Below are 13,891 nucleotides of genomic sequence, written 5' to 3' on the forward strand. Positions count from 1 at the left end.
TGCCAAGTCACTGAAAAAATTCATGATGGAGAACAGTCAAGCTGAAATATTGACAACTGCTATGCAACAGTCAACTACAGTAACTCTACATTAACTGGCTCACATCCATGGATGGTGACAATGTAAGTCATGATGGACCTCTAAAGTTGATATTACTATTAAGTAAAGGTTAAAAACATTGCAGGTGCAGTAATAATAAAATAACGCTAATTGCCTTTGTTTGATTACCTTTACAACAGCTGCCTTGTCAATGAAATACATTTTCTTTTTTATATAGTTGTTTATATTTAGTGGCCGCCTACACATTAGCTTATCTTTTGGTCCACCATGATGGACAGTTTCAACCATATCTAGTACATTATTATAACAAGAATTACTTTAGGTTAAAATTAAGATACTTACAAGCATCTCTCTTTCTTTAGCTTGGTTATTTTCACTTGCAGCACTGCATGAAAAAAAAATTACATGTTTCAGGATGACGTAAGGAACAACAAAAAATATTACAATAATGTAATCAAGACCAAAAGAGACAGGAAGCAGAAATGCTCTAATCCCAACAAGGTATGGAAACTCTATTCCTTTCCTTCATTATTTGAAAGACTAGAAGGAATTCACAGAGCAAAAGCTAATAAAAGCAAAATGCTGCAGATGCTGAAAATCTGGAATGAAATAGGAGAATGCTGGAGCAATGCAGCAGGTCAGTCAACGTCCATGGCAAGAACAGATAAGTTAATGAGGTGGCTTTTCAAAAACAATTTTGAAGAAATATTAATTTGTCTGTAGAATCCAAGAACACTGCCTGGCCTGATGCATTTCTCCAACACTTTATTTCCATCTTTATTTGCTTAGTTGTCAATATTTTACAGTTTTGAAACCATAAAAACACCTGGTCATTGATAGAGTTACTTTACCAATAAGTTGTAAGCAGTCTGAATAGTGGATAGCACCAATAGCGTTAAGGCAAATAACACAACAGAATAGATGATCAGCACCATAAGCGAAACTTTAATCCTGTTTTAATAACGAACTGCTGTTGGTAGCTAGCTTAAAGTTAATTCAGTCTTAACAGCTATTCTCATCTAGTTATCTGGATGAACAATAACCAACCCTTTACTAGAAATAAATATGAACATGGATCAGTGCAAGAGGAAAATAGTTATTCTCTGTTGCAATGTTTTTCATCGCTAACATGCTTGCATTCAGATTCTCCTGCTCATCCTATCCAGGGAGGAGATGAACAATTTTTAATGCAAGAATACAAATTAAGTAATTTGTTATCAATCGTAATAGAATCAGAATGGCCATTGAGCATTTGCACAAGTTGGTGGTTTGTTTATACCACACATGTTCGGACTCTTTTTTAAGTCACATAGCAAGTGAGTAGTTTATATCAGTGGCTCCTGCCACACTGAAAACATCAAACATTTACTTACCCTGGAGCAGCACTCTGCACATGTATAACTCAGGTCCCTCTCCTGGCAGCCAGAATGCATTTAGCAGCCTGAGGCATAACTTGGTTGCTGGTATTTTCCAGAACGAACATTTCAGACTCTTTTATGATATTCAAAGTAGTTTAAAATATTATGTAAATTAAGCATTTGTATCGGTTGTCATTTTGCTTCAGTGTGGTTATAAATGAAGGGGGCGTGATCAGAATCACAGAATGGTTACAGAACATGAGGCGACCATTCAGCCCACCATGTCTGTACTGGCTCTCCAAAGGAGCAATTCACTCATGTCACACATTCACCTTCTCTCCATAACCCTGCACATTCTTCCTTTTCAGATAATAATCCAACTTCCTCTTGAATGTCTCGATTGAACCTCCCTCCAGCACACTCTGGCAGTGCATCCAAATCCTAACCACTCGCTGCATGACAAAGGTTTTTCCTCATGTCATCAATGTTTCAGGTGCCAATTACCTTAAATCTGTACCCATTTGTTCTTGATCCTTCCACCAATGGAAACAGATTTTCCTTATCTACTCTGTTCAGACCCCTCATGATTTTAAATACTTCTATCAAATCTTTTCTCAACCTTCTCTTCTCCAAGGAAACCAGCCCTAATTTCTACGCTCAATGTAACTGAAGTTCCTCATGCCTGAAACAGTTTTCATGAATCTTTTCTGTACTCTTTTTAATGCTTTCGCATCCTTCCTAAAGTGTGGTGCCCAGAACTGGACGCAATACTTTAGTTGAGGCCAAACTCGTGTTCTCTACAGGTTTAACATAACTTTCTTGCTTTTGTACTCTAAGTCCCTATTAATAAAGCCCAGGATGCTGTATACTTTATTGACCACTCTCTTATCCTGTCCTGCACTTTCAATGATTAACGTATATATAAACCCAGGTCCCTCTGCTCCTGCACATCCTTTGAAGTTGTGCCCTTTATTTGATATTGTCTCTCTATGTTTGTGCTACCAAAATTAATCACTTCACATTTCTCTACATTGAATTTCATCTGCCACTTGTCTGCCCATTCCACCAATCTGTCTATATCCTTTTGAAGTCCCAAGCTGCACTCCTCACAGTTCACAATACTTTCAAGTTTTGTACCATCCACAACTTTTGAAATAGTGTCCTGTACACTAAGGTCTAGGTCATTTATTAAATCAGGAAAAGCAGGGGTCCTAACACTGACCCTATGGAGCTCTACCATAAACCTTCCTCCATTCCAAAAAACATTCATTAATAGCATGATAGCATGCTGTTTTCTATAATTAAGTAGCCCATGTAATTTCAGATATAAAAGCACTCCGTAAAAGAATAATTAATCCCGTGGCACACTATCCAGGTGCACAACATGCATTAGGCTGCAAGCTTGTGATCATAGCATATGTGGCTCTGCTTATTGAAAGTGAATTTTGCTGTAATCAGGAAAAGTTGGGACAGCTTGAATTTGAATGTGATGTGCATGACATTAATAGTATTCTTTGTTTCTCAGTAGAAGCTTTGTCAAAGCAAAATCCAGGTTTGCTCAAGTACTGTGAGCTGCAGGAAAAGCATACAGTAATCAAATAGTTGCTCAATCCAAAATTCAGATTAACAGGAAAACCGAGTAAATCACACATGCTTATTCTACATTTTAAAAAAATTTAAGCATGCACCATTATTTGCTAGCTTAAAAAAAAGCTGAAACACTTAAGTGGATACTGTTCATTTGTAAGCATTCAACACCTGTAAGATGTGTGTGTTCCATCATGTGGATCGTTAGTGAAAGAGGGGAAAGAAAGCCCTTTCTATTCCACCAAGTTAAATAGGCAACTGCAATTAAAGCCATATAAAAAGTGCACTTTAATCCTGATCCACACCCATCCAAAGGTATGAGACTACCCAACAATACAGCTCCTGTATGAACAGGCATTCTGTTCAACAAAGCATTCCAAATTGAAACAACTGCAACCTGAGCCACTAATAAGGGAAGCAGTAACTCAAGCAGTCAAGTACTGCAGTGCATGTAATTCAAACAAAAACCTACTGAACCCAACCAAATCAAAAAGCTAAAACATCTAATTGTAATGTGGACAGCTTGTCACTATCCTTAAAGATATGGGAGATTCTAAATATCGAAATTTGCATAGCTACCACGTATCTTTACAAACTTCAAACGATTCTTGAAAAAAAATTCTCACAGAACCTTTAAAATCAAGGTTAAGGAAACAACTTTAATTTTCTTAAATCACAAAATCTCTGCAGTACTTGATTCTCAATATTTCTAGCTTTCTATGTTATTAAGGGGTTAATTTTTCCCTCCTAGCACTACCCAAGAGCAAGTGTGGGGCAAATCAGATGTGCACTCTGCCAGGATTTAGAGCTCAGTACCTGATCCCCCTCAGGCTCAAATAGAACAAAGGGGCTCACTACTAGCTGTAGCCATGAAGAGACAAGGAAGTCTGGGTGTACCTTGGACCTTGAAGGTAGCCTGCGCCCTAGGGAGGCAAATTTTTCAGGATTCCCAAAACTGGAACATAAAATATTAAAAATGGCAGCTACAGGTGAGCACTGACTAAGATTACTTATAGCCACCAAACATTGGGATTATCATTTTTCTCCTTCAGTGAAACAGGTCAGCCCCTCTAAATATTGTATCTTCCTGTTGCCATACGTGACTTATCCCTGCAGTCTGCCTTGGAGGAAGCTTGGTAAGAGGGCAGCACCAAGGCGCCTGGTCAGTAGAGAAACAAGGAAAACACACGTATGAAATCAAGACCAATGATACGACAATGCGGTATGTCCGACTGCATGGCCACTATTTTTATTTTTATTCCAGGTAGGGTGGACCTGTGCATAGTCAGAGGAGAGATTTGTTAGAGAAAAGATTGGTGCTGGCTCAAGAAAGGACTACATCTCAGAAGCTACTGAAAGGGCACATGCTTCTTCCCACTCAGCTTCCTCTAATTATGTCATATTGGTTCAGATCTTCCATCAGAGGAGTGGCAAAGGGAAGGAGCGGAGAGGCTACACCCCTTCTGGGGTCACCAGCTCAGGTAACCCCCTTGAGATTAGCATGCTTCCAGTGTAATGTTAAGGTTTTTAAACATTAGAAATAGCTTTAAAAAAAACGGAAAACATTAAAAATAGTATTTTTCAAAAATCCTGAAGACATTTAATTGTTGTTAGGAGTTTGTGGTGGGGTTAGAGGGTGAGCATTGTCAGGCGGGAGGGTGAAAATCGGTAGGGGTGCAGGGAGGTGAGGGTGTGTATGTTTTTAGGCATTTCGTACATAGCTCCCACTGTTAATCACTGTCCTATGCCTAAGGTTAATAGCAGAAGGAAGACTGGGTAAACATGTAGCTAAGTTTAGGGCATCAAGCCCAAGTTTCCGACACCCCCCGGAGTCCTCCTCCACTGTTGCTGGGGCAGCGCAATTTCTGCTCATCAGAAGTCTAAACTTCAGGCAAATACCAAGCAAGTGCGCAGGTTGGGACTTCCTCCAGGTCCCAACATTCACTGCTGTTGCCATCGGAAGATCCATTGCTTCTTTTTTTTTTAAAAAAGGAGGTTGAAAGGGGAGGCTAATGACACATTCGCCTCCATCTAAATATAAAATTCTGATATAACAGGGATGGCCAAACCTGCTGACCCGTAGAGCCACATATGATAATCTTCAGATATTCTCGAGCTGCAAGGCATAGACAAGCTTCACAAACACATTTTTATTACTAATGTACACACTTCTGTGAGGAAACCTTCAGCTTTTTTCTTTCTAACCTTCCAGATTTCCTTCATGCACAATTCAGATCATAGCAAAAACTAATCCGCTTCACTGACACACATCAGAGCTAGCACACGTTCACTGCTTATCTGACTTTGGCAGCCTGAGCAAGGCTGAACAACGTAGAAAATCAGTCAAGAGGATAAAAAAAAACATTGATTTTACTTGAAAAAAATTGGAGCCACTGCAGAACTTGCTACTTGCCCTTTACCTGGGAGAGAAACACAAAGTCTGTTCAAGCCATACACATATGAATCTAGTGTCATGAACTTGGGTTGGAGAGGGTCTCTGAGGCAAAGGGGGAACCGCTACAGAACTGGCGACAGGATACCAGTAGGTGATATGGCTGAACAGATGGCACCATGGACAAAGTGGGGGAGGAAAAGTGAGCCTCCCGTGACAATGGAAGTGAGGTTACAGAAGTCTATCTGTGAGAAGCTAAAGCCAAATGAGGCTTGGTTAAGGGAAATGGCTAATTCAGAGGATCCATTAGGTGGGCTCAAGGGGTGGAGTGAGTCATCCTAAAGGCAAAAGAAGATAGAAAAGGCAGTGTGGCTGTACGGATACGACCATCAACACCATAAAGATCAGTGTGAAAATATTAAACTCAGTAAAGAAGTAGAGATCCTGAGGAAACAAGCCTCAGACAGGGAAACGGTAGTTAACCGTTTGATGTAGGAACTTGAGGAGCTAAAGGCAGAAAAGGCCACCGAACAGTCAGGGCATGAAGAGACTGTGAACTCAGGGCCAGGTGTGTAAGGTAGACGAAGAGAGAAACGAGTATTGGAGGTTATATTATGAGGTCAAGGCACAGGCTCAGGACTTTAAGACGAAGTCCGAGGGTATAAAGGAGGCTTACCATTTGGTAAACGAACTGAAAAAGGGACAAGTTCCCTTTTAAAGTAGAGAATTTGTCTAATAGAGAGGTCCAGACACTGCTCAGAGTGCCTGGAGGAGGGGGGACAAGGTCCCTTTTGCAGAGGTTGTGTTCATTCAAGAATGGATGGAAGGGAGAAAGCTAAGAGCTGAAAAGGTAACAGACATTTTGGTTAAGACAACTTATTGCACTGAAAAATGTGGCAAGGGAATTCGGAGCATAAAAAGGAAAAATGGGTAGGCAGCTGCTGAGATGAGAGGAGGTGAGCTCTTCTGATAGCAAGACTATGGCCCAGCTGTTTGCGTAAGATTGAGATATAAGATAAACTTTGGGATCATGGAAAATGGTTAGGGGAAAGTAAGAAGTTAAGTTGATATGCCCACAATATAGTTAAAATGTTGTGTGAAAGTTATAGGAAACCTTGTGTACACGTGAGTGGATTTCTGTTTGTGTGTTTTAATAATGTCTTATTTGATTTTCTGTGTCTGTGCTCCAGTGTTCAGTCTCTGTCAATGAGCAGATGTTGTAAGTGTCAAATTCAATTGTGTTGTACGTTTGTGCTGAAAGAGAGAGAGAGAGAGAAAAAAAGAGAAACACAGAGACTTTTGTCTGTGTTTAACACCTTGTGATCTGTTTTTGTATGTGGTTTTCAAACAGTTGGTTACTTAATGTGTTTCAGAAGCTGTGTTCTTTTGCCAGCTGTTATGTAAGAAAGTTATAACAACATTAGGGGAAGCGATGGCTGGACTAGTAATCCAGAGACCCAGGGTAATGCTCTGCAAGTCACTCAGTTGTATCAAAATGAAATCAGATGGACCACTGGCATTGACGTGGGCACCAGAAATGACAATGCCAATCTCAGCCCTGTCCACCCTACAAAGTCCTCTATACTAGCATATGGGGGCTATTGCCAAAATTAGGAGAGCTGTCTCACTGACTAGTCAAGCAACAGCCGGGCAGTCATCCTCACAGAAAAAAACCTACAGATAATGTCCCAGGCACCACCATCACCATCCCTGGGTATAACCTGTCCCACTGGCAGGACAGACCCAGCAGAGGTGGCGGCACAGTGGTATACAGTCTGGAGGGAGTTGCTCTGGGAGACCTCAACATTGACTCCAGACCCCATGAAATCTCATGGCATCAGGTCAAACATGAGCAAGGAAACCTCCTGCTGATTACCACTTAACACACTTCCTCAGCTGATGAAACAGGACTCCTCCATGTTGAACACCACTTGGAGGAAGCACTAAGGGTGACAAAGATGCAGAATGTACTCTGGGTGGGGGATGTCAATGTCCATCACCAAGAGTGGCTTGGTAGCACCACTACTGATGGAGCTGGCTGAGTCCTAAATGACATAGCTGCTAGACTGAGTCTGCGGCAGGTGGTGAGGAAACCAACAAGAGGGAAAAACATGCTTGACTTCATCCTCACCAACCTATCTGCCGCAGATGCACCTGTCCATGACAGTATTGGTAGGAGACACCACCGCACACAGCCGTTGTGGAGTCGAAGTCCCGCCTTCACATCGAGGATACTCTCCCACCTTGTTGTGTGGCACTACCACCATGCTAAATGGGAGAGATTTCGAACAGTTCTAGCAACTCAAGACTGGGCATCCACGAGGCACTGTGGGCCATCAGCAGCAGCTGCATTGTACTCAAACACAATCTAACCTCTAGGTCTGGCATATCCCACCCACTATCATTACCATCAAGTAATCAACTCTGGTTCAGAGTGAAGGAGGGCATGCCAGGAGCAGCACCAAGCATACCTAAACAATGAGGTGTCAACCTGGTGAAGCTATAACACAGGACTACCTGCAAGCCAAAGAGCATAAGCAGCAAGTGATAGACAGAGCTAAGCAATCCCAAACCAACAGGTCAGATCTAAGCTCTGCAGTCCTATCGCACCCAATCGTGAATGGTGGTAGACAATTAAACTACTTGCTAGAGGAGGCTGCTCCACAAATATCCCCATCCTCAATGTTGGAGGTGCCCAGCACAGCAGTGCAAAAGATAAGGCTGAAGCATTCACAACAGTCTTCAGCCAGAAGTGCCAAGTGGATGATCCATCTCGGCCTCCTCCAAAGGTCCCCAGCATCACAGATGCCAGTCTTCAGCCAGTTCGATCCACTCCACGTGATAACAAGAAACAGCTGAAGGCACTGGATACTGCAAGGGCCATGGGCCCTGACAATATACCGGCAATAGTACTGAAGACTTGTGCTCCAGAACTTGCCGCGCTCCTAGCCAAGCTGTTCCAGTACAGCTACAACACTGGCATCTACCCAGCAATGAGGAAAATTGCCTAGTATGTCCTGTACACAAAAAGGACAAATTCAACCCAGCCAATTATCGCTCCCTCAGTCTATTCTCAATCACCAGTAAAATTGCAGAAGGGGTCATCAACAGTGCTATCAAGTGGCACTTGCTTAGCAATAACCTGCTCCCTGACACCCAGTTTGGGTTCCGCCAGGGCCACTTAGCTTCTGACCTCAATACAGCCTTGTTAAAGATGGACAAAAGAGCTGAACTCCCGAGGTGAGGTTAGAGTGGCTGTCCTTGACATCAAGGCAGCATTTGACCAAGTATGGCATCAAGGAGCCCTAGCAAAAATGGAGTCAATGGGAATGGGGGAAAACTCTCCGCTGGTTGGAGTCATGCCTAGCACAAGAGATGATGGTTGTGGTTGTTGGAGGTCAGTCATCTCAGCTCCGTGACATCACTGCAGCAGTTCCTCAGGGTAGTGTCCTAGGCCCAACCATCTTCAGCTGCTTCATCAATGACCTTCCTTCCATCGTAAAGTCAGAAGTGGGGATGGTCACTGATTGCACAATGTTCAGCACCATTTGTGGCTCCTCAGATACTGAGGCAGTCCATGTCCAAATGCAGCAAGATGTCAACAATATCCAGGCATGGGCTGACAAGTGGCAAGTAACAATTACACCACACAAGTGTCAGACAATGACCATCCCCAACAAAAGAAGAATCCAGCCATCACCCCTTGTTGTTCAATGGCATTACCATCACTGAATCCTCCACCAATAACATCCTGGGGGTTACCATTAACAGAAACTGAACTGGACTAGCCATAATAATGCTGTGGCTACAAGAGCAGTTCAAAGGCTAGGAATCCTGGGACGAGTAACTCACCTCCTGACTTCCTAAAACCTGTTCACCATCGACAAGGCACAAGTCAGGGACATGATGGAATACTCCCCACTTGCCTGGATGAGTGCAGCTCCAACACCACCCAAGAAGCTTGACACTGTCCAGGACAAAGCAGTCCGCTTGACTGGCACATCCACAAGCATTCACTCCCTCCACCGCTGATGCACAATAGCAGCAGTGTGCACCATCTACAAAATGCACTGCAGGAATTCACCAAGGTTCCTTGCACAGCACCTCCCAAGCCCACAACCACTACCATCGAAGGACAAAGGCAGCATGTAGATGGGAACACCACTATCTGAAAGTTCCCCTCCAAGTCACTCACCATCCTGACTTGAAAATATATTGCCTTTCCTTCACTGTCGCTGGGTCAAAATCCTGAAACTCCCTTCCTAACAGCACTGTGGATATACCTACACCACATGAACTGAAGCGATTCCAGAAGACAGCTCACCACCACCTTCTCAAGGGCAACCAGGGATGGGCAATAAATGCTGGCCCAGCCTATGAAGCCCACATCCCATGAATGAATTTTTAAAAAACATGGATATTGGACAATAAAAATTGTTCCGAGAGAGAAAGAGATATTAGAGGTCCTCTCCCATGCAGTGCGAGGCTGTTCTGTTAACATTTTGTCTAAAGTTCGAACATTACACAGTACTAATCTGTTCCAAAAAGTAACTTGAAGAATGAAGACTTTGAGAAATTAGGGCTTAAGTTACTTTCTTTGCAAACATGCACTACATTCACTGGTTTTTGTTGATAAAGTTAAAGGAATATTGTGGAGATAGAGTTGGAAGCTTCCAAAAAGAGAATGTGTTTGTGATAAAGATTTTGTGAGGATGATTATTTTTAAAAATTTCTCCTGAAACTGATATCTATCTTAAAAGGGAAACGTAATTAGTGAAGTAAAATTCTCAAGGTATGAACCTAGAATTATGATTACTGGCCAGAATAATGATTCCAGGGTATTTTGATAAACACGTGTGAATTTTAATCTGAATATGAATTCACACATTTGAGCATGAGTTGATTGGAATTTGGAATATTTGGAGTGATCATGGCTAATCCTAATTGGATTGGTCTTGGGTTAGAAACTTGTTACAGATTTGTTTAAAGATTTGGGACTTTTGCCCCTAGAAAGAGAGAAAATTTTGAGATTGGATACTGCTACTTGGAACTGGAGTTCAGACTGCCAAAAGTAGGGGGAAAGAAAAAAAGAGAGCTTGGAACTTTAAACAATTGGAAGGGCAATTTAAAATAATTTCTGTGGAGAACGTTAAGAAATCTGAGGCAGTGTGAAAAAGATATGAGAATTCAAAACTTAGCAACAGTTCTTGCTTTTTAAATTTATTTGCATCGAGCATTCCAAAAGGTTTAACTTTGGCCAAATTAATCAATTTGCCTTGAGCAAAATGGATCTTTTCTGTTTTTCTTACAGGTAAAGTTGAAAGTAACAAGATCTGCAGTAGCTTCGACAATTTGAGAATTTATCCAGAGATTTTGACCATCACAGCAATAGTAATGGACTAAAGGCTTAGGTTTCCTTTTCTAAAATAAAAAGGAAAGAGTTATTTGGCCTTAATCATTCATGCCATTGGTTATTTCCCAAAACTAAGTGCTTGAGAATGGGAAATCTGATGTAAACACATTGACCGATGAGTATCAGACTTTTCGAAACCAGTAAGTCTGGGCACAAGAAATTGGGTTTGATGAATTAATTTTAATTCATAAGAATTGGTATCCTAAATTATTTGAAAAAAACAAAGAGGCACACACAGACAGTCCAGGTGATTTCTACAGGTATGAAAAAGCGGGGCTTCTTTTCAGGAAGAAGTGAATTAAATATTAAAAGAAACCTGTCAGCCCAACAACACTTACCTGAATTTAGGACAATTTAGAAATGTGAAAGGTGCAGTGTAATTTAGTAAGTTACTTTTGAAAACTATGTCATCATGTAAGATAAAGAATAAACAAGACATGTTGTTGCCTGGAATCAAACAAAACTGTTTGATTTTTGTTTTAAAGATATTATGAGTATATTTTATTGGACTGTAAAATTTCTCCAGGGCTCAGAATGAGATAGGATGGTAACTAGTGGGATGTGTAAAACTGAATGAGACGAAGTGAATCAAGGGTAGTAGATAGAGACAGGAAAACACAGCGTACCTGTCAAGGTGAGAAAACATTAAAAAGGTAAGAAAATTTGGATTGAAAAAAAAATGAAGAGCCTGGGAATAAGTACACTTAGTGAGAAGTATCTACAGGATGGAAACAGATGAAGGGAGAGCTGGAGAACCTTTTAAATCCATGTGTGATGTTATTTTAATGATATTGAATGACATGATCTGAAGATGAGGAATGTCATACCAAAAGGAGTATCAATCTAAGCTGACATTATTCAGAGATCACATTCAAGTTACAACGGATAAACTATTTCATCCCAGAGGGATCAATTATACTAGGGACAGATTTTGGCACTGATGTTCAGCTCCATCCCTGGATTGCTCCTCATTTTTTGTTATTGCGCAATTCATTATTGTATAATACTGTAGGATTTGAGAAGACGTAAACATAAGAAAGCCAGATGTTTGTACGATTATATGCAACGCAAAAGTAAGCGAAGGGATGTTGTAAAATGGGTAACTGCTCAGATAAATCTGTACGTAATTTAGTTAGTTAAGGGGGAGGGAACACTTAGTCACCCATGGTTGGCAAAGGACATGCGACCAAGCAATAATCTCTCATTTGGGTATGATATCTCAAGCATCTAACAAAACTGGTAAAAAATGTGGAGCTTTCACAAAAACACATTCTCCAACAGGAGAATAGTAAAATGAGAGATGAGGGAGATAACAACCCCACATTGGTGGAATTGGTCTATCAAAACCCCCTCTTGGATTCAAATTGTATCATTTGTTAGTAATTGTACAGTTAGTTATGGTGTTGTTATATCTACTTATACTATTATGTAAATTAAAATGCAAGGCAAAAACAGATGAAATTGGTAGGAATATTTAAAAGGTGATTTAGGTTGATGGATTTAAATGTATAGATTCTGCAAGACATGTAAGATTTGGATGGGGTCTGCAATACTTCATCACGGCGGAAGATTCATCAGCAGTAATATCTCATTTAACGTATGAAAGAGATAGTAAAGAGCAAAATGTAGGATTGGAATCCTCTCCAACTGGGAAATTTATGGTACATAATTTCAAACCCACAGACATGTCTTGATCTCATGATTAGAATTATAAATTACAAAAGCCAAGCTATAGCCAACAATGCAGGGCTGGGCAGCAAGGGTTAATTCAGACATTTAGTTAAAAAATGTGACTCATCAAAAGGGTTTGGACATTGGCTGACTGCTATCAGGGGACAATGTTGCCAGGGAAATGCCATTATGAGCCATCAACTAATGCAATCAAGAAGCCTGATTACCCAATACAATGGCACAAAGGACATATCATCAATGCAATACACTCAAGTAATTATGCAACTAAAGTCTGCACCACAGAATATAGTACTGGAATAGGGTCATTTAAATCCTCATTAAGCTTGGAGGCAGGTACTGTTATTGGGCTGTTACTGTGCCACCCCAAACAGCCGGAGAGTTGCTCATGCAATGAGAAATGATAATATTCGTCTGGATACATCTTCCATGGAAAGCCCCGAATTGTTTCAACCAGCAGGGGCTGATGACACTTGTCTGGACTTTGCACGGAATCAACTAAATGGATATTGGAACAACAGGAAATATGTTTTGACATGTCTGAATTCAATTATTATAAAAGAAAAGCACATCTTAGGTTTGGGCTACAGTCAGAAGGAGGGTTAGGGCTGGTCACCTTGACTCAGGCCTACATTCTACACTGGACGGACCAGCTATATTGTGGAATGTAAGTTTCAGCCAAATCATAGTGATATTTGTCTGAGGGTTTTTTGTTAAGGTTTTGGAACAAGAGGTGGTGTTTTGCCTGTGTTTTGGTAAGTTTAAGCCCGAGTTGTGTCAGGTATTGGGAACAGGTTGTTTTAAATTTTGGGGTTTTGTACTGTGGGGTTGTGGGTGATTCAATAAAGCAATTGTGAATTACCAGAAGAAACTGGTTTCACTATTCATTCTGCTCAAGCCATACACTTGTGAATCTGGAGTCACGAGTTTGGGTGCAGGGAGTGTCACTGAGGGAAAAAGGAACGCCTACACCACAGACGAACCACCAATTATGAATCAGAGTACCTGTGTCCCAATACAGTAGACGCTTACAGTCCTGTTCTGTATTAAACTGTTTTCTCCCTGTCCAGAGGCTGCAAAAGTTGGAGGGTCAGCAGTGAGAGGGTGAGTTAGGGTGCCAGAGAAAATGGCGCTGAGGGTCAAGTGGCCCTACATAAGACTGGTGGGAAACTACCAAAGAAATCTCCTGACAGCGCTGCAAGAAATCATTGATCTTAACCCTCCTCCCTCCCAGTGCTGCTGCCTGCTCTTCGGTTCTCTCCTTCTGTGAAACTGTTCATAGCCAAAGCTACACCCAGATGTTTACCTCCCTCCAATGAACGATTTAACAGGCTTCACAGCACAAGGAATGAGCTGCACTGTGTGTCAAAGAGCGACATGGGCTTGGGAGCT

General features: G+C 41.3%; 1 protein-coding gene across 6 annotated transcripts in view; it reads right to left on the reverse strand.

Annotated features, from left to right (window-relative positions):
• Window positions 1-13,891, reverse strand: part of rbbp8 (retinoblastoma binding protein 8) — a 155,035-nt gene that overhangs the window by 57,483 nt on the left and 83,661 nt on the right. For all 6 annotated transcript variants that reach the window (XM_041189791.1, XM_041189790.1, XM_041189789.1 and 3 more), the window contains one exon: window positions 403-445. In XM_041189791.1, coding sequence (XP_041045725.1) covers window positions 403-445 — 43 coding nt within the window. The remainder of the gene's footprint in view (window positions 1-402; window positions 446-13,891) is intronic.

Source organism: Carcharodon carcharias, chromosome 6 (assembly GCF_017639515.1).
Source record: "Carcharodon carcharias isolate sCarCar2 chromosome 6, sCarCar2.pri, whole genome shotgun sequence".
Taxonomy (NCBI): Eukaryota; Metazoa; Chordata; class Chondrichthyes; order Lamniformes; family Lamnidae; genus Carcharodon; species Carcharodon carcharias.